The sequence below is a fragment of the Maniola jurtina genome, chromosome 9 (genome assembly GCF_905333055.1).
Source record: "Maniola jurtina chromosome 9, ilManJurt1.1, whole genome shotgun sequence".
Classification (NCBI taxonomy): Eukaryota; Metazoa; Arthropoda; class Insecta; order Lepidoptera; family Nymphalidae; genus Maniola; species Maniola jurtina.
In genome coordinates, this window is record NC_060037.1 from 9,490,783 (window position 1) to 9,512,137 (window position 21,355).

The 21,355-nt window shown below is 35.7% G+C and overlaps 3 protein-coding genes across 7 annotated transcripts; 1 reads left to right on the forward strand and 2 right to left on the reverse strand.

Annotated features, from left to right (window-relative positions):
* Positions 1-1,752: 1,752 nt before the first annotated feature.
* LOC123868513 lies at positions 1,753-3,533 on the reverse strand. The gene is made up of 4 exons (XM_045911064.1): positions 3,380-3,533; positions 3,052-3,302; positions 2,678-2,832; positions 1,753-2,175 (listed from the first exon to the last, which is right to left on the reverse strand). The coding sequence occupies exons 1-4, from the start codon at positions 3,518-3,520 to the stop codon at positions 1,958-1,960; spliced, it is 765 nt and encodes a 254-aa protein (XP_045767020.1). The 5' UTR covers positions 3,521-3,533; the 3' UTR covers positions 1,753-1,957.
* Positions 3,534-3,688: 155 nt separating this feature from the next.
* LOC123868512 (myb-like protein X) lies at positions 3,689-20,866 on the reverse strand. 4 transcript variants are annotated; one of them, XM_045911060.1, is made up of 5 exons: positions 20,327-20,866; positions 7,256-7,655; positions 5,901-6,057; positions 5,424-5,578; positions 3,689-5,343 (listed from the first exon to the last, which is right to left on the reverse strand). In XM_045911060.1, the coding sequence occupies exons 1-5, from the start codon at positions 20,391-20,393 to the stop codon at positions 3,786-3,788; spliced, it is 2,337 nt and encodes a 778-aa protein (XP_045767016.1). In that variant the 5' UTR covers positions 20,394-20,866; the 3' UTR covers positions 3,689-3,785. The 4 variants fall into 4 exon arrangements, with proteins under 4 accessions (XP_045767016.1, XP_045767017.1, XP_045767018.1 ...); XM_045911061.1 differs by lacking the exon at positions 20,327-20,866 and adding an exon at positions 20,090-20,313; XM_045911062.1 differs by lacking the exon at positions 20,327-20,866 and adding an exon at positions 20,086-20,313.
* On the forward strand, positions 11,800-13,096 carry LOC123868514 (FMRFamide-related peptides-like). 2 transcript variants are annotated; one of them, XM_045911066.1, is made up of 2 exons: positions 11,800-12,429; positions 12,496-13,096. In XM_045911066.1, the coding sequence occupies exons 1-2, from the start codon at positions 12,193-12,195 to the stop codon at positions 12,577-12,579; spliced, it is 321 nt and encodes a 106-aa protein (XP_045767022.1). In that variant the 5' UTR covers positions 11,800-12,192; the 3' UTR covers positions 12,580-13,096. The 2 variants fall into 2 exon arrangements, with proteins under 2 accessions (XP_045767022.1, XP_045767021.1); XM_045911065.1 differs by having other exon boundaries at positions 11,800-12,024; positions 12,055-13,096.
* Positions 20,867-21,355: the final 489 nt, after the last annotated feature.

Here is a 21,355-nt window from a genome sequence, read left to right on the forward strand (position 1 = left end):
AAAACTTCTGGTGCTTGTAGTGTTAAGTGTCTTGTCTCCATTCCATTTGTTTATATTTATCCTTTACTAACCTATTTTAAATTCCATTTTATTTTATCTTATATATATTATTGATAGACTACTGTAACGTTTTAAGCATTACCTGTAAAGGTACAAGATTAGGATTTGGGCCAAAGTATTTAATTACGAAAACCGGTGATTATTTTTATCCCTGAAGACCAATTTTTTTTTGTTATTAGGACTACCTAAACAACTATTGCGGATTTTCCGTCCATGTTCTATTTTTCTTTAAATGTGCTTAACTTTATTCATTTAATTGTATACCTACACCTTCTACAAAATACACAATATGGTCCTGTCATTTCATTATTAAACATGCTTAAATATTATGGTTAGGTTCAAGAAGATATAAATTTTGAAATAAAAAGGACAAAATGAGATTAATAATATATTTTATAAAAAAATATCATTAATATTTTTCTATTGAGTCCATGCAGTAAAAGGTGTTAAAAAAGTTTATTTAATTTGGGATAATATTTTCTCAGGACCATACCGTTAATATATTGTTACGTGTAGCGAAACATCGATGTTTTATTGCAGATTCCTATTTAGTGTAATTAGATTTAAGTATAGATTAAGTACTCGGAAATATTGTGAATCGAAGATCATTTTGGAGTTTAAAACGTTCGGAACATAACATTATTATAAATAATAATTATAGTTTAGGACCAACAGCATCAATAATTTGAAAATTATATCATTGTATCAATAGTTTGTCGCTTCGAATTTTTTAATAAGTTGTTGGAATTATATCTATATGACGGGGTACAACGGCTGTGTGTGGATTAACCATATCTGTTGTCGAAGGCAAGAGATGACAATCGATTATTTAGCGCAATCGGAAAGATCTTGGCCCAGTTTTTTAAATTAATCTATAGTTTTTATACTTCGTTCCCTATAGTGTGATATCATTGTGTCAGAGGGTTGTAGTTTGTTGCAATAGTAAAGTAAATGTAAGATTTTATTGGGATCGCAAAATTCCTCTCCTACTCGTGAGTTATGAACATCTAGTTTCTAGACCTTACGCTGCCTTCAAATTAGACCCGCATCGTATGTGCTTACGAACTAATTTAAAGGCAGTCTTATTGTTATTTCTATCGGGGACTTTATTGTATGGAAAAAGTTTGAATAATTTATATTTTCAGTTATTACTGTTTATTTATAAAAATTGTGCTCAGATATTTATTATTAAACATTGTACTTAGGGCCTAACGTTACATTAAAATATAGCATAGAATTCTTGGAAATATAGTGAGTTTTCATTAACAAATATGAAATACATATTAATTGTAATATCATTGGTACATTAGATTTAAAAATATATTTTTTGGCTTCGTATACCTACATAGTTTTGTAAAAAAGAATTGTTCGCGGTTCCGATGGCTGCGACAGAGTTATCAATATAAAATGGTCGTATCTTCAGAGTGTTGTTCATAGGCTCTAAAACATAATGAATGTGTAATATAAATATTTTTTTAAAATCAATAAAGAGTGATATTAATTAGGATTTGTATTATTTAGCTCACAATCTGACCTACAATACAATATTTGTAATATCTAGATAAGGACCTTAGAATTAAAATTGACAACACATTAATTTGAGTATGAGCAATACTAGGTAAGTACTTATTTTTAATTTGGAATGAAATTACTTAATCACTTTTATTTCAAAAATAAAACAAAAGTTTATATTGTAAGTTTATTAGTGTAAATACATAACAGTACAAAATGAGATTGCAAAATAATTATATCTACGGACTAGATATTAATATCATAAATTTTTTCGGCAGATTTAACGAGATTTCGTGATACAAAATACAGTAACTTTATTTTAATCGCCTGATAGGCAAACATCGCTATAGAAGAGTTTTGGATGTAGGTACATAGTAAATTGGTTCTAATGTTCAGTGTCGCTCTTCGCACCGGCTTTGTTGGCGCTGGGCTTGTGGTAAGCGGGCGCGGCGCTCTTGCTGCGCGGCTTGCGTCGCGCGCGGCGCCGCACGCGCTTGAGCTTGCCCAGCTGCGCGGGCGGCAGCTGCGCGCGAGTGCTCTTCGCGGCCACTTCTAGTTTCAGCCGTGCGAACATGTCGTAGTTGGTGATGGCGCACATTTTACCTGAAAACGAAAAGATGGTAAGTTAAAAATAATATTGTTCTTATACAGTAGCGTGACTCTCCCGTGGATCACTCCATCGCACGCTGTGTGACCCTGAGACTTTTTAGGGTTCCGTATCCGAAGGGTGGCAACGGAACCCTATTACTAAGTCTGTCCGTCCATCCGTTTGTCTGTCTGTCATTGGGCTGTAATGTTTCGGAGCCATAAGCCATCCCGCACAGTTCGAAGACTCATTTTTAGGCACACAGGTTTTGGACGAAAAGATGAAGAAAATTCAGATCAATTTCCAAATCAGTTTGGTATGAACATCGGTACCCACTCATCTCTATCAAAGCACATTACTGTGAATTAGTTCATAGGAAGGTGACTGGACTAAGCAATAGCTTCATTGGTATTCCGTGGGTTAGGTACCTACAGTTAGTAAATGATAATTTGAAATAGTGCAGCGTATCAAATGAACGGTAATGAGTGTATGGGGAGTATAACCTGTGGTATAACGCACCATTGCAGTACTCTTCGCCGCACTCGGAGCATGACACGATGCGTGTCTCCGTCACACCGGAACGAGTTTTGGTTTTTCTGATCATGTTGTTTTTAGCGAATTCTCGTTTGTCCTTTGCTTTGGTTCTCAATTCAGATTTTCCTAACTCTATTAATCTGAAAAAGAAAATCTAAGTGGTTTTATTATATTCTTAAAGGATAGTCGTAGGTAGTTGTGAATTTTTCCAAGTTTTTTTCATAGTCCTATTGAGTATTGTGTTTGCCTACATGTGCGAACACAGAAGGTATCCAGAAAATAAAACTTATCTACCTAACACCATTGTAAAGCGTAAGTTTTGTTTCTTACATATTTGCTAAGATGTTTTAATTACATACCTGTTAAAATATTCCTCATCTAGTTTAGATTTAGGTCTTATAGACGTGAGCATTCGCCATTCGATAGGAACAGCACATAGGTCGTCAAATTTCAACCCACGCATCTCCACTGGTATCGGGTCCATGAATGTAAATTGTTTTTCTTCATAACCACGCGTTCCCAATTTCTCGTATGCTTTTATTTCCTTTTTTGGTGTTTTCGTTTTTTGGTCTTCAGGCTTATCTTTTATTTTTATATCCTCGGGCCTCACCTTTGTTTTAATAAAATATTTATTAAATTGAACATTGAACAAAATGGATTATATTGTTAAGTTTTATCGTAACGAACCTTTTCCGGTCTAGTTTTAAAATCCGGTACTTTGTCTAGAACTGCTCGATATTCTTCAGCTGTATTTATTACAACTTTAGACAAGTCTAACATAGGCGCTTCATCTTTCTTTTTGTCAAATAAATCATCAAGTTTTGACATGTTAAATTTAAAACAAGAATATAAAACGACTTCACGAGTATAAAATTATTCTGGACTAGTTGGTACTGGTTGATACTATCGATTTAACATTTTGTCTGTATGTAACTTAGAGACTGTTGGATCAATGTGTAACTAACGATAACAAACTTTCATGGAAAATTGCTTGTAAAATATACTCATCATATCGCTTAATACCTAAGTATGTGTGCTTTTCTTATATATAAATGTTTAGTAAATTTTCAATTACAAATTTTCAACTTAAGTATTAAATTTGGTCTTCAGTTTTTCCATTGATATCTCTCTTAATTAAACTTATCTTGTCACCGTTTCTCTTTGGGTTATCTAGATCACTTAAACAATATTTAGAAGTTCGTTCATTTGCGTCACCTGTCCATAATTTTCTACTACCGTATTTGTCATTAATGAACTTTTGAGACAAAGTAAGCCTGTTTGTAGGGGATACTTTTGGAGATTTCTTTTGTTCTATTTTTGTGTCCCCGGTTATTTGAGCTAAGGAGGTAAATTCAGGTACTATGCTGTTTGTTATTTCACAACCGTTAGATGTTGAAAAATCTACACTACACCTCTTATTTCTCCAATAAGATTGACTTAGTGAGTTTCGCTGCTTAACATTATTGTTAGTTTTTTCACTTCTCGTTTGTGGGCTCGGAGACCGACTGTCTTCACTCGAATGGGATATGTATTGCCGCACTTGGGGTCGATACTTCTGGCGAATTTTCCTTTTTTGTGTATAAAATGGATCTTTTTCACTTTGTTTTTTATACTGTGCCACTGGTCGGTTTGCGCCCCACTTGGGACGGTTTTCTATATCCTTTTTATACCTTTCTTCTGACCGTAAACGTCGATCCTTTTTTGTAGTACTACGGTGATCTTGAGGTGCATTTTCGTCTATATTCGGATAATGCTTGTCGATAGCTCTTTCAGTGTCTTCTTTTTCTCCTTTATCATAAAACGGTGTACATATAATATCGGTATCCGTCTGTGTGCACGCATCTTTTGTTCTAAGATTACGATATTTACTAGGCGTGAGTATTTTTTGTATTTCACCTGATTCGTGTATATTATCAATAGAATTCAACGACATACTGTATACATTTTTATTTTGTGGTACTAAAACTGCTAATTGTATATTACTTGACTGGCCGTTTATTATCTCAGCAGCACTTGTTATACCAATTGGCACAATATTGAAATGGTTATTATCTGTTAGAGCGATAGGTGGCACATTATGGATAAACAAATTTAAGTTACTAGCTGTTATAGATCTAGGCGAATTAAAAGCTGTAGTCTGTTGTGAGATGTTTTCCTTTTGACTTGTCGCTGACTGAACATTATAAGTTCTATGAGATTTAGATGGACTACAAGTTTTCGTAGGACTTGACTGTGGTATCTCACAAGGAGTATTTTCATTAATCTTATCTTGATCGTTCATTTCATTAAAGTGTGCTGTTTGTCTATGACAGCTAAATTTCTTCTCTTTATCTAGCCTAGCTTTCTTTTCCGCATCTTCAAGCGCTTTTTTCAGGGTTTCTAATTTGCGTTGTTCAAGAAGTTGTTTTTCTTTGCTCCTTCTTTTTTCTTCCTCAAGCTTTAATCTGTCTTCTTCCTGTTGTCTCTGTATTCTTATTTCTTCTATACGCTCTTCCCTTAATTTCCTTTCTCTTTCTTCTTGACGAAGCTTCTCTCGTTCCTCTAGTTGATTTAGTATAGCTGATTGTAGTTCTAACGCCTTAATTCGTTTATTTTCTCTTTGAGCCTTTACTTCGGGTTCTAATGGAGCATTCTGTCCTCTTAGGAATGTCCTAGAAAAAGAAACCTTACTAATGAATACAGAATATTTTGAAAGAAAAACGTGCCGCGTCTGTCGAAATACTAAACGTACCTTCCCTCATCGCTGCCATTATAAGACGATCGATCGCAATCCAAGCCAGAATTAGTTGAACTTCTTTGGTCGACGACGAGCACATCAGACGCGTTATCGATCATGTTTAGTCCGCGCTCTACCCATGATGGCGTACCTTTTTTTTGATTTGGCATCTGAAAAAATTTTACATGACCATGAACTTCACTAAAGTCATAGCTTTGATGCGTATCCCCCCGTCCACACACTGCCCGTGTGGCATGGGAAGAAGCGAGGAACGGAGGCAGAGACGTAGTGTGGCCGCGTTAATGTTCCTCGTTGACGCCCATCGCTCCCTATTTTGTCGGTAAGTATGCAATAGCGCGCTGTCACAGTTACGACGTCCATCGAGTTGCAAAGGCAAGCGACCTAGTGCGGCGGCGATTAATTGCGCGAGTAGAGCAGTGTGTGGATGCACAGTATGAATCAGTAATTATTTCCTTCGAATCAGTAGGTTACCTGAGGTAACCTAGCGGTGGGTGCAGTGGGTTCCCACAGCCTGCCGGTGGCGACGCCCCTGTCTCCCCAGCGCGGCCGACCCTCCTCAGGGCCGGATGTGCTGCGCGCGGATAGAGCTCCGTCCGTCATACCTGAACGCCCGCTCGAAGGTTGTTTCCTGATGTAAACATTTCACAATAGTTAATTAGATTTTCCGTTTCGTCCTATAGAAGGTAGTTGAAAGGAGCGGGATCGCGAATTTTGATCTTATCTTTCAAGGCAAAATATTATTTTTCAATTAAAAAAAGTTTAATTAAAAAGAACTAGCTCAAGAGCAAGTCGTTAAAATCTATCTATCGTAGAACCGTGGCTAACTGATAGACAATGGACTGCCTACAATCTAGAAATATGATTTTACATACGTAACTAACTTCTCTCTTAATAACGTAAGAGTAGACTCACATTAAGAAAGAACGAAGTCGCGGGAATCAGTTAGCAATAAATAATCAACTATTAAAGCTTAAATATCATTCCTTAAAATTACGAGTGAAATTAGGCAAGTTACCTAATTTAACGGTTACAAAGGTTTCTTCCAAAATTCGAACAATTTAATTTTTTTAAGTCGGTGCCTATTTTGGATTAGGTATCACGCAATTGTTCGTTTACGTCTGGTTGGTTGAGGAATGAACCCCAATAGTTTGTACGCCATAAAGGTTAAATGCTACTTGTTAAAGTAGGCAGGTACAATGACCGGCTGTATGGTCTAATCGCCGACACCGCACTGCCCGTGGGTTTTGTGTACCTATATTACTAATCAGGGTCAAACGGGGATGGCCTGAATTCGTAATAACGGTGCTGAATAATATACCGTCAATTTACGAGGGATATAAAAAACTATTTAAACCTTAGATTAAAGCCACGCACGATAGAATTGAATAATTAAAACGTTAATTATAAATATTTTAGCAGTAATTCTAAACTGACCTATTTATACGATCTGCACCTAGATATTACTTATATAAAGGTATGATATAGATATTTATCTTGCACATGGTCTTCGGTTTGAGGATCATCGTGTAGGAACTAATTACTATCTAATATGATGTAGGAATATAGCCATATCTGTCGCAGAACCGATGGCCGTTGGGGCAGACATGTTTTGGAGTAGAGACCGCGTATCAGCAAACGCAGTGTGGGACGACCTCAAGGCTCCAACCCACTGGATGGATTAAGAAGGTAGCGGGAAGTGGATGGATGAGGAAGGCGGTGGATTGTGTGTGGTGGCGAGCTCATGGGAAGGCCCTATGCCCAGCACTGGACGCAAACATGCTAATTGATTGATAGTTATAGATAGGTCTTCAATTTTATTTACATACCTGTTATCTTTTCCATGTTCTTGCCACGCCACAACGTTAGTGTTACTATGGTTAAGCGGTGCCCCATGGAACGACTCGCAATGGTTCTTGATGTTCAGAGTTTCACTGCCGTAGCCCGAAGTATCGCCCTCTGCATCTTCATCATAAAAAGCAAATCTCTTTGCGCTGGATAGGTTCCTATTTAACACTTCCTTGTGCCTTCTGTCTTCTAGTGATTTGTTAAGTTCGATATTGTGTATGGGAGGCAGACTTGGGCTTCGCTGCCGTTGGATCGGCTCTTGATATTCGTATGAGGATTGCTTGTGCAGTTCGAGAGAACTTGCGAATTGGTTTCGTACTTGCAAACGATTGGTGTACCGCTCGCCCGAACCCCAAGGAAGATATAGATGTGACATCTCCTCTGTAAAGAAAAAGATGGTACCTAAATTAAAACTGGTAAATTAAAGGTACCTAAGTTAAACAATGCAGTGAATTTTCAAAAGAACCTCGCACGACGAAAGTCGTTTTGAACTGGGCAATTTATTTATTCGTTCATGAAAAAGGTACCAAAGATTTTCCCCTTTTCGTTACTTAAGGGTTTCTTTTAAGTTTTATCGATAGAGCATATTAAGTAGTACAACGGAAAGAATGCATGCCAACGATATGCCACCTATTTTACAACTACCTACTTATGCCTTAGTCCGTAACACGGTTTATGAACGTAAGTTATTAAATGAGATTTAGTGGCTACTTTGACGGTACAAATACATAAGTAAGTAATTATGTTGAAATAAAGTAGGTATTATGAAGATAGGTACGCCGCCGTACGCAATAATATGGCTACCTAAGCATAATAATTAATGTAGGTACCTACCTATACCTAGGCCATTTAAATAAATACAATATATTATATGCATACTATAAAGCTTTTGGTGTAAAATGGGGAGAAGGATGGAGATTAGTTACTTTTTCTATGGAGCGGGCAATGGTTTGATATTGATAATAATGATGATAATGATTACTACGGATTAGTAAGTTCTACTTACCTATTATTTTAATAAAAAAACTCATAAACAAAATATGAAAGTGGTATTTCTTTCATAAATTGTTCTGGCTTCGTTGCTCTAATTAGCAGATATCTACTAAAGGCCGCCAACAAGATCAGCTAAACTACTATATTATTTTGTTACCCGCCAGTCGCCACGCTTTCGTGCGCAATAAATTCACGAGAGAATGTTTTTGTAATATTTTATATTGAAATAGACATTTAGATTATTATTGGTATTTTATTGCATTACAGGCCGAATCTTGTTAGGTATTAAGTGAGCATTTAAGTTTTTTTGTTAACACTAGATACGTATAAATACCTGCCTAATTCGCGTAGATAAGTAGGTACCTACGTAGGTTCCCCCTAATGTAGGCACTAGGTACCTAATATTTTGCATTAAATTAGGTAAATTGCGTACGTACCTTAGTAGTTCTCATCTCGTAGGCCTAATTTTCTGGTGAAATGTAAAAGTGACAGAAGGTGCGAGTTTTTAAGTCAGAATTAAAGTCAAATCGTTTATCCAAAACTAAAGAAGATACAGACAGACACTTCAATTTTATTTAGGTACTAGATTGATAGGTACATAACATTGTAACGTACGTAACATTGTAAACTTTTTGATGGTCACTTGTTGGATTTGTAAGATAATGATGTAATGGAGATAATTAATTACGTAGGTAAACTTAAAACTAAAACTGGCTACGCTACGAGGGTTCCAATCGCGTCCAGATCTGAGAAAAACCCACAACAAATCCCACCGGGTATTCTTTTTAACCCCCGACCCAAAAAGAGGGGTGTTATAAGTTTGACGTGTGTATCTGTGTATCTGTCTGTGGCATCGTAGCGCCTAAACGAATGAACCGATTTTAATTTAGTTTTTTTTGTTTGAAAGGTGGCTTGATCGAGAGTGAGCTGTTAGGGTCATATGCTTATTATTAATATGTGATATAATTATATGTTTAATAATATGAATTAAGAGCTTATGAGTAGCGCATGATGTATGAATTGTATGTCTGTATAACTTACGTTAGTCAATAATATAAAATTAATGTCATTAGTAAAACCTCTTTGAAATAGATTGCATAGACAATAATAAAAATATATAAAAAAAACTATAATGTCATAATATTGTATTCGAAGTTCGATTCGGGGTTGACATTCGAGTAAGGAGACAAGATGGAACAGAATATGTTTTTTTATATGGTGCAAATGTTCGACGAAATGTTAATTTATTTTATTATTAATAAATGATAAGAGAAGTAAGATTGTAAGATAGAATAATAAAGTAATAAATGAGTTGTAAATACTGATGGAGTTGTTTGAGCTTTTGGCCGATGCCAACAGTTCAGAAGTGGGATCTTACAAGGATATAAAAAATTTCCTTTCACGCCTACAAAGTGCCTACAATTTGTGAGTATAAAACATATTTTTTTTGCTTTTACAAGAATTAGAGGAATTATAAAGTTAGAACGTAAAAATATGAATGAGTGTAAAGAACAAAATGTTTAAAAAAAAAAGTGGGTGATTAAATTGCGCACAAAAAGACTGGGGGAAAAAAAAAACAAAAGAACATCGATCAATGGAAATGACTAAAATTATTTTTACAATGTAGTACAATGTAATTTACAATGTATGATTTAATAAGCACGGTATAATTTCGGTTCAGTTCGGTGGTATACAAATTGATAGAAAAAGGGTTAAGGGCATAGATATGTGTTAAGGGTTGTTTATGTTGATTCTGATTTGAGTGAAATAATTTTAAGGTCGAAGTAAATGAAATAGCAATGATATTACCTACATAATATTTAATACGAATGTTGCGTATTACGCATGGAAGGACAATATTAATTATGTTAATCTTTACTTATTATATTAATATTATTGAGAGGAAAGATGTGCTTGTTCGTATTAATTGATAAACTCTGACTAAATGAACCGACTTTAATAATCCTTCCACCATTGAAAAGCTATTTTATGCAGAAGTAACATAGGTTGTGTTTAATACGATAAGTAGATACATATACTTTCTACTAGCTGATCTCTGGTAGATACACTATGTGGTGCCTACCCAATCTACCAATATGGGTGGTCTTGCCCAGTGTGGTGGACTATAGCCTAAATCCTGGCTCCGAAAGGAGACCTGTGCTTAGTAGTGGGCCAGCGATGGGTTTCTGATGATGATGATGATGATGACGATGATGAGTACGATAATGATGATGGTGATGATGATGATAAGTATGACGATCATGATGATGATGATGAGTACGACGATCATGATAATGATGATGATGATGACGACGATGATGATGATAAGTATGACGATCATGATGATGATGAGTACGACGATCATGTTGATGATGATGATGATGAGTATGACGATCATGATGATGATGATGATGAGTACGACGATGATAATGATGATGGTAATGACGAGTATGATGATGATGAGTACGACGATCATGATGATGATGATGTTGATGATGATGATGAGTACGACGATGATGATGATGATAATGATGACGATCATGATGATGATGACGATGAATACGACGATTATGATGATGATGAGTACGACGATCATGATGATGATGATGATGATGAGTACGATGATGATAATGATGATGGTAATGACGAGTATGATGATGATGAGTACGACGATCATGATGATGATGATGATGATGATAATGATGACGATCAGGATGATGATGATGATGAATACGACGATTATGATAATGATGACGAGTATGATGATGATGAATACTACGATCATGATGATGATAACGATGATGAGTATGATGATGATGAGTATGACGATCATGATGATGATGATAATGATGATAAGTAAGACGATGATGATGATGATAATGATGACGAGTATGATGATGATAATAATAATGATGACGATGATGATGATGAAGAGTATGACGACTATGATGATGATGAAGAGTATGACGACTATGATGATGAAGAGTATGACGACTATGATGATGATGATGATGAAGAGTATGACGACCATGATGATGATGATGATGAAGAGTATGACGACCATGGTGATGATGATGATGATGATAATAATGATGACGAGTATGATGATCATGATGATGATGATGATTCTAATGATGATAGTAACGAATATGACAATGATGATGATGATAATGAGTATGACGATCATGATTATGATATTAACGAATATGACGATGATTATGATGATGATGAATATGACGATGATGATGATCATGATGATGACGATGAAGACGATGATGATGACGAATATTATGATCATGATGATGATAATGATGATGATGATGATAATCTACCTAATTGGAATGACTATAGCTAAGCTAATTGAATTAAAATATAGTTAGTGATATAATAACGAATATGACGATGATTATGATGATGATGAATATGACGATGATGATGATGGTGGTGATGATGACGAATATGATGATTATGATGATGACGATGAAGAAGATGATGATGATGACGAATATTATGATCATGATGATGATAATGATGATGATGATGATGATAATCTACCTAATTGGAATGACTATAGCTAAGCTAATTGAATTAAAATATAGTTAGTGAATATTTTTCTAAGCTAGTATTTTTCTGAGTTTAAGTGACATGGATGAAAATTATACCCAAGGACAAGGGTTAAGGATGGAGAAAGGTCAAGGACAAGACCTAGGGATTGAGGATGGTCGAGGACAAGACCAAAGGTTGGATAAAGGTCGAGGTCAAGGCCTAGGAATTGCTATTGGTCGAGGTCAAGACCAATGGTTGGATGATGGTCGAGGTCAAGGCCCAGGAATTGCTATTGGTCGAGGTCAAGGCCAATGGTTGGATGATGGTCGAGGTCAAGGCCTAGGAATAGCTATTGGTCGAGGTTAAGACCAAAGGTTGGATGAAGGCCGAGGATAGGCCAAAGGAAGGATTTATGAAGGCCGAGGATAGGCCGAAGGAAGGATTTATGAAGGCCGAGGATAGGCCGAAGGAAGGATTTATGAAGGCCGAGGATAGGCCGAAGGAAGGATTTATGAAGGCTGAGCTCATGCCGAAGGGAGGATTTATGAAGGCCGAGGATAGGCCGCAGGAAGGATTTATGAAGGCCGAGGATAGGCCGAAGGAAGGATTTATGAAGGTCGAGGATAGGCTGATGGAAAGATTTATGAAGGCCGAGGATAGGCCGAAGGAAGGATTTGTGAAGGCTGAGCTCATGCCGAAGGGAGGATTTATGAAGGCCGAGGTTAAGGCCGAAGGAAGAATGATGATGGTTGAATTCAAGAACTGAAGGGTTGAAAAGTCGAGGTCAAGACCTAAGGATAGATCGAAGTTAAAACCTGGTGCACGAGGATAAGGGCGTCAATGACTTTGGAAATTCTATGGACATTACGTTGAGATGTACGAGTTCAACATGAAAGCTAAACTGCAACTTGAAGATTGATATGAAAGGAGACCAAGGACAGCATGTTCATAAAATAAGCAAAGAGGTAATGAGGGAAAAGTGCTTGAAAAAAAAGGGTTGGAAAAAAAAACTTGCAGAATCCTTTCCTAGTCACGAAGACGATGCTAAGCTTCTTATAGAAATCGTAAATGAGTCTGTTACAGTGAATCTTTGAAACAATATTATCATAGTGAAATTAATATTTTGTGATAAAAGAACATGTGAACAAAGTGTATGTCTATTCAAGAACGACTAAGATGTAGTATTTAAGATAATTTATAAGCTTAGATTAAAAGTAAACTACATAGTCATAATATTAGGCTAGATCATAGTTCAATTGAGTAGCTTATTGGCACTCATATTAGGAAAAAAATGATAATATTTCTAACAATAAACGCAAAATAACTGATAGATAAGCGAATAACTACATAAATGATGCACTGTAATACTGTATTGCCATTTTCTAAGACTGAATCAGTTTTAAAGTGGTTTAGAACTGAAAATCGACAATTTGAGGAAAATAGGTTGGAATAAGCTTTTGACTACACAGTTGTACTAATTCTATATTGGAGTGGGTTGGTGTCAAATTGTTACAGGAATGAAATCAACAATGAAATCACTCTCTTCTACATAAAACAAGTATCTGCAGTTAATGTTAACGATAAAGCGATTGATAAGTACATAATGAAAGTGAATAAGAATAGGAATAGACGACAGATACGAGGAATAAAAAGTAGAAATAAACAAATAAACTCATCAGATTGAGGATAAATAGAATAGTTTCAGTTTCGTTTTGAATATAGACAGTGATTCAGACTGTTTGATATCCATAGCAGTATAGCGATAACAGTAAAAGATTTAGCATAATAGGAAGAGGAGTATGTAGGTATTTTCAACCGTAGATTATTTTGAAAACGAAGAGAAAAGGAGTTTATATTACATAAGTACTCAAATCGATCTTTAAGATAAAGAGGAGTGGAGGGATTGAATAGTATAGAGTAAAAAGGATGAAGAATATGGGCATTCCTACGAAGTCGAATCGGGAGCCACTTGAGCTTACGGCGGAACTCGTAAATGGGGTCATACTTTTGTAGCCCAAATATGAACCTTTTTTTTAAAAGGATTGGTAGAAGAAGAGACTGAGCTAACGCAACCGTAGTAGGTATAGGTAGAACATTACGCAATCTTCGGAGGGAGCCGACTGCACCAAATATCTTCCTGCTCAGCTCAATCATTTGTGGTGTCTAAAATTTTTCCCAGATTTTTGACTTTGTCGCTCTATGGAACGGTTTATGAAACCCATCGAACATGGCAGGCGGCAGCTGTGTTAGTGGTACTCGTGACATTAGTTTTGGACTTCCGATGATGATAACCTGAGTCTTCTTTGGATTCACTGTTAGTCCAAACGAGTTGCTCCATTTTAAAATTTGTGAAAGATTTACATTTATCAAATTAATAGTGTTGGGCAGATCTGTAATTTACACTGTAAATAGATTTGTAAATCGTCGGCATACAGGCAATAGAGAGAAGTAATGTGGGAGCAAATCGAATGAATGAAAATGGAAAACGAGAGGAGACAACACGGCACCTTGCGAGACGCCAGCCCTTACAACAGACCAACTAGAAAATGAATCTTGAACTAGTACATGTTGTCTGCGTCCATGCAAGTAGCTTCGAAACCAGCCAATTACCTCAGGAGATACGAGTATGTTAAGAGAACTTAATACAGCAAGTAGAATATCAAAGTCTATAGTATGGAAGGCATTACTAAAATCAAGCAATGTCAGTACCGTAATCTGTTGATTGTCCACGCTCTTGGAAAACTTTGGAATCAATGGAATGGTTAAAGATGTATGTGTTTGAGGGGCTGAATAGACATACCATTTCATTAACGCTATCAACCTCAGAGACTACATTTAACTAATTTTAGCAGCATCCTCGCGCCCATTCTGCCAAAATTATCGTTATAAATTATTATTATTCGCTGGGGAACTATCTTCGGTTTAACTTTAGAAAGTTGTAATTTGTAAGACAAAAAGAGTAAGTCGTGGTACGAAAAGGCAGAAGCTTTGCACTGCTCATGCTTTTCAACATGACCAAAAATGATACAAGAAATAGATCGAGGAGTATACGCAGGAGGTACGCAGTTCGGAAAAACGTAAATCGCTGAAAGAGGGAGTATATGTAAGTTAGAGCCACTTATGAGAGATTTCAGATGCGATGCTCTGTTATCATTTTTGAGCAGGCAGGTATTGAAATCTCCCATGACGATAGTGTCGTTATAAAGTGGGGTGAACTGCTCTACCAGGACTTCAAATGACGAAAAATAGTCAACCGCTAGATTTGGACTACAGTAGACACCAAGAAGGAGTTTTTCATGCCCAAAGATTATCTCTATGAAAATATGCTCAGCAGTAGATGATGGTTGCAAGGAATTTGAAATTATAAAAGGAATGTGTGATCTTATGTAAATAGCTACACCTCCACCAGTGCGCCCAATTTGGCCATTGCGAATCAAATGAAATCATGGTAGAGAGTAAGATGTTGAAGGTAGCTAAAATCACGTGTATATTTTTACTATCGAAAGAGGACAACATATCAGGGTAATGTGCAGGAATGCTCTGGGCATTTAGATGAATAGCATTGAAGTTATAATGAGGTCCATCTCATTAAAAGCGTTAGTATAACAATCCTGTAATCAGTTAATAGCCTACGTGCTATTTCTGTACTATGTGAATACTTATATGAAAATACTAAAATTAATTATTGAAATTATTATTTTATAAGTAACGATTATTGTTTTTATATTATACTCTCAAGAATATTGTTTTAATTACTGTGTATTCATGTTTCGGCAATGTGTACAATTTTATGTCGTTTTTTTTTTGCTTTTAAAATGAATTTAGAAAGGTAGAATACTTTTATGGTAATTTTTAGTTTAAAAAGATTAAATCGCGGAGGGACTCGCGATTAACAGGAAGGCCGAGCTGTTAGGGTCATTTGCTTATTATTGAGATTTATTTATTAATATGTGATATAATTCTATATTTTTATGGTAATTTTTAGTTTAAAAAGATTAAATCGCGAAGGGACTCGCTTTTAACAGGACGGCCGAGCTGTTAGGGTCATATGCTTATTATTAATATGTGATATAATTATATGTTTAATAATATGAATTAAGAGCTTATGAGTAGCGCATGATGTATGAATTGTATGTCTGTATAACTTACGTTAGTCAATAATATAAAATTAATGTCATTAGTAAAACCTCTTTGAAATAGATTGCATAGACAATAATAAAAATATATAAAAAAAACTATAATGTCATAATATTGTATTCGAAGTTCGATTCGGGGTTGACATTCGAGTAAGGAGACAAGATGGAACAGAATATGTTTTTTTATATGGTGCAAATGTTCGACGAAATGTTAATTTATTTTATTATTAATAAATGATAAGAGAAGTAAGATTGTAAGATAGAATAATAAAGTAATAAATGAGTTGTAAATACTGATGGAGTTGTTTGAGCTTTTGGCCGATGCCAACAGTTCTTAGCTATAATCTAAAAAAATTGGTTCAGCTGTTTAAGAGTTATCAGCTCTTTTCTAGTTTTCTTGTAGGAAAGAAGGTTAGATAACCGTTAGGTTCATAATATTATGTCAATAGACAAATGTCAAGCTGTCAAGATGGACGTTGCCTAAATACATAGTTAATTATTTATTTGAAAATGATGTTTTGGAAAACTCAAATACTTTGGATCGTCGGGGGTGTTATAAATTTTTAATTTACACTTGTTACTATCACCACTTCACAGAACTAGAACTTTTTACTAGAACTATCAAAACTGTTAAGCAACTCATTCCCAAGCTTTCTTATCATTTCAATAATCCTTTTTCAATAAGAAAATAGAATTTTGTTCTCGCTATCCCCTAATGCCAGTTTTCGTTTTTTAACCCCCGACCCAAAAAGAGGGGTGTTATAAGTTTGACGTGTGTATCTGTGTATCTGTGTATCTGTGTATCTGTCTGTGGCATCGTAGCGCCTAAACGAATGAACCGATTTTAATTTACTTTTTTTTGTTTGAAAGGTGGCTTGATCGAGAGTGTTCTTAGCTATAATCCAAAAAAATTGGTTCAGCCATTTAAGAGTTATCAGCTCTTTTCTAGTTTTCTTGTAGAAAAGAAGGTTAGATAACCGTTAGGTTCATAATATTATGTCAATTATTGACAAATATCAAGCTGTCAAGATGGACGTTGCCTTGATACATAATTATTTATTTAAAAATGATGTTTTGGAAAACTCAGATACTTTGTCGGGGGTGTTATAAATTTTTAATTTACACTTGTCGATTATGTATGTTGAAAAATATAAGGCCAGCTAGCTACTAAACTAGGTACCCAGTGGGTACAATGTACATAGTATATATTTTAGGTTTAAAAAGTATTAGAATAGGTACAATAGAGGTAGGTTAGCCATTACATAATATTAGAAAAATAATATCACGCACATTATGTAAGGAGCTATGCAATTCGCCTTATTTTTAACTTCGTTCAACAAAAAGAAAGGCTCATAATATTTCTTGTCACCGTATTAATTATTAAGTTGAAAGCTCGTGTTAAGTAATCTTTTACATTAAGTAAACAAGTGTTAATTAAAAATTTATAACACCCCCGAAAAATGAAGGTTACAGTAACTAGACAAGAGCTGATAACTTTCAAACGGCTGAACCGATTTTCTTGGATTATAGCTAAGAAAACTCTCGATCAAGCCACCTTTCAAACAAAAAAAAACCAAATTAAAATCGGTTCATTAGTTTAGGAGCTACGATGCCACAAAAAGATACACAGATACACACGTCAAACTTATAACACCCCTCTTTTTGGGTCGGGGGTTAAAAAGGATGCTTCGGGCTTCCTATATGATTTTAATACCTAAGTAGGTACCTACCTACTCAAAATATTGCTGTTACGAAATTAATATAAGAACTGATGTCGTAAATGAGCGATAAATGGTAAATCACAGAATATTTGAATAGTAAAGAGAATATTAAGTTGAGACACATTATGTAATGAATGAGTCTGTTATAAAGATGGAGGCCAATGAATTTGAATTTGAGGTGCATGAGACAGGTCTGCCCGCGAAATTCAAATTTAATTTGGTTTTTCGCAATTTGTAAATTGATACGACAAAGAAGGCTTATGGCATTCTAATTCCGACAATGGCAGTATCATCTTCGCAGGATTACATAAAAATCTTTACTTGAAAGTGTTCAGTTTAAGAAATTGCACCTTGCATGCAATGCACCTTAAGAGATACCTACTTTTGAAGAATCAAAAGACATATTTTATCGGAAAACTAGTTTTTCTCGCGACTTCTTCCACGTTATGTAACATATAGCCTAATATCACTCGGGGAATAAGTACCTGTCCAAACTTTACCTCTGATAATATTAGGTACTACCTCTGCTTCCTAGTTCAGATCTCAATTGTTTACAAAGTAACATTCAAATCATGGCAGATTTAGTGATATTTTCTAGAATAGAATTGAAAAAATTTAAATTCAAATAATTTTTTACAAGTGCTTTTGAATCGTTAGAATAAATTACCACTGGTTCGGGATACCGTTCCTAGTTCCTAGGTACCAGCAACCAACAAGAATCAGCAAGAAACTCGGCGGTTGCTCTATTCAAATGTACCTATTATACATATTTTCAACGTCTTTGGTTTAAAATGCGCGGAAAACACCATACAGCAGTGGATTAAACTAAATACATAACGTTGATAAGTAAATAGCGAAAAACAGGTTTTTATTCAGTAAGTATAACAAAGGTGCCTATCCTATCCCGGAAGTACCCAATTGTTATTTTGAATATAAAGTGACGGGAAATGACATAGGTAAGTACCTACCTGATACTGAACCTACTCACAAATATTGAGGCGAATTTTAACAATTAGCCTTCTAAAGTTTGATGCTTGGAATGGAATCACAGAATATTAGGTATAAGTATACCTTATGAATATTATTATAAATTAAAATTCAAATAAATAAAATATAAATTCATACTAGCTTCAGCGAAAATTAAATTTTAACCTCAGTTTGTTTTTAGTTTTCAACCCCCGACCCAAAAAGAGGGGTGTTATAAGTTTGACGTGTGTATCTGTGTGTCTATGTATCTGTCTGTGGCATCGTAGCTCCTAAACGAATGAACCGATTTTAATTTAGTTTTTTGTTTGAAAGGTGGCTTGATCGAGAGTGTTCTTAGCTATAATCGAAGAAAATCGGTTCAGCCGTTTGAAAGTTATCAGCTCTTTTCTAGTTTTCTAATAGAGGCTGTTTTTGTGTCCTAAACGCTCATTGGTGTCTATACCTATAGCTAAGTACCTTCTTAACTCTTCTTATTAAGATCTGAATTAATGAACATGTAAAAGAATCTGACTAGGTAGGTATTAATTGCTTTCTAATTACAGCGCTTTGTAAAGTTGATGCGTGATCGTATAAAATTGTGCCAGAAATTTGTAATCCAGATCGAGGTAGATAGTTATGAGAAAAGTTTCGATTTCTAAACTCAAACGGCATAGCGACCTTTTGCTAGATTTGCAAGATAGGTAGGTAAGTAGGTATTCAGTGGTCATCGTATTACGTTTACGGCAACTTTTAGATTTTGTAAAGTAAGATTTTACTTAGGTACAACTTTATTATGTAGCTTATAATAATATACGAAACAGTTCCGCTCGCATGGTTTCACTTTCAACATTGCTGTTAAAGAGCAGAACTAATTTGGTTAGGTAGGTATATGGTAGGTACCTACCTATTAGGTAAACATACCCCATAATAATTTTCACTTAGAGGACATACAAATTACAAACTACTCACTCAATACTAGTTCCTGGATAAGTTAAACCAATCCTACCGTAGGTAGGTGGTACCTAGATCTACTGTTTTAAAATGAGAGACATTTTTTTTCATAAGTAAATTTCGTTTGACTGAAACCTTGAATTTGAAAATTGTAATGAAATCAGATCTGTACCTACTTACAATAAAAGTAGATAGGTACCTACCTATTTAAGTAGGTACCTACTTGAATTTCATTACATTTGCCGACTAAGTATAATACGAGTGGGGACTATGGTGTTTAATGCTAGGTATATACTGCAGTAAAAAGTTTAATAATCACCATTTGAACGACTTAATCCCTTTCTGCAAGTAGGTAATTAAATATATGCACATAAGTAAGCACTTACATGTATGCCTACTTAGTGAAATCTAATTAAATGGAAAATCACACCCATAATAATTAATTAATTATTAATTGCAGATAAACAAAACATGTTTAAAATTATAATTGATGCATACATACGTGCTCAGTGATTGCACCAATATCTATCAGCCTTTCTTCAGCCAAGCGTTCGTGCAGACAGGTAAACGATTATGGTGACAATGCTCACTGGTCACTAATTCAGAACAACTCTACTAAAACGCGACCGTGAATTGTTGCAAAACAGAGGTAAACTAGCTGAATGCACGCGCATGCTAGCGCCGGCCGACACCGCGTGTGCCAGGGTGCGCGATAGAGCACGCGGTACGCTGTACGCACCTCTCTCCTGTGCCCACTGTTGCTTCTTCTGCTGGACTAGCGACACGGGCTTGCCCACTGACAGCATCGCTCGATATACATTACACTTTCCACTAGCCCGTATAGCACGCGGTGCGCTTCCTCGCGGCCGCAGCACAGTTACACTGCACCGGCTAATGAGCGCTCCGGAGTGCTCTTTAAAAGCAGACGCTCGCGCATAGGTGACTGCGCGTCGCGCCTCGATTCACTTGTGCACTCATTGTTTGCGTGCACTGTATTCTGTTATAATCAAAAACCCCACAGTATACTAAGCTAAGATTTTTTCACAATATGCATAAACAACTCTCATTTGCTTATATTAACGCAACACTGGGTGAAATACCCGCCCGTTGCTGAACAACCAACCGTCACGACGACGTCTAGACATTTTCAGCCCTCATATTTTCAGCACGCAACGTGAATTACTTCAGACGAAAACCTCGGAAAAGCCCTCGATCGATATTGTCATAGTAACGTTTGTTTTACGTGTTAAGGAAATGTGGCTTTCAGGCTTTTCTTATTTGCATTTAGGCCACCACACACAAGTAGGCACCTGTACCTACCGTTCGTCCCCCCCCCCCCCCCCCCTCATACCCCGATTGCGATCTCAACCTGTCGCGCACTATATGTACCTACCAACTTGTGACGTATCAACACATTCAAATAAAATATAACTTACTTAACTAGGTATATTTTTCTAAGTATCTATACTTATATTTAGAATTATTCTCATATAGTGAACATTGTTCTTCTGAGAAATAAAAAACTCTTTAAACCTAAGTATATACCTAGCTAAATGTTTAGGTTGGTGGGTAAATACTTATTTGTATAGGTCCTATACCTACCACAGTTCACTCTGGTATTACCACCTACCTGATTAGAATTACACTACCATATCAATACCTAAGTGAAAGGACAACGAAAATGGATGTGATTTTCTTTTGAAGATCGTAATAATATACCTACCTTCCTACGTTGCAACACCGACAAAACTAGCTTAGTAATTCTACT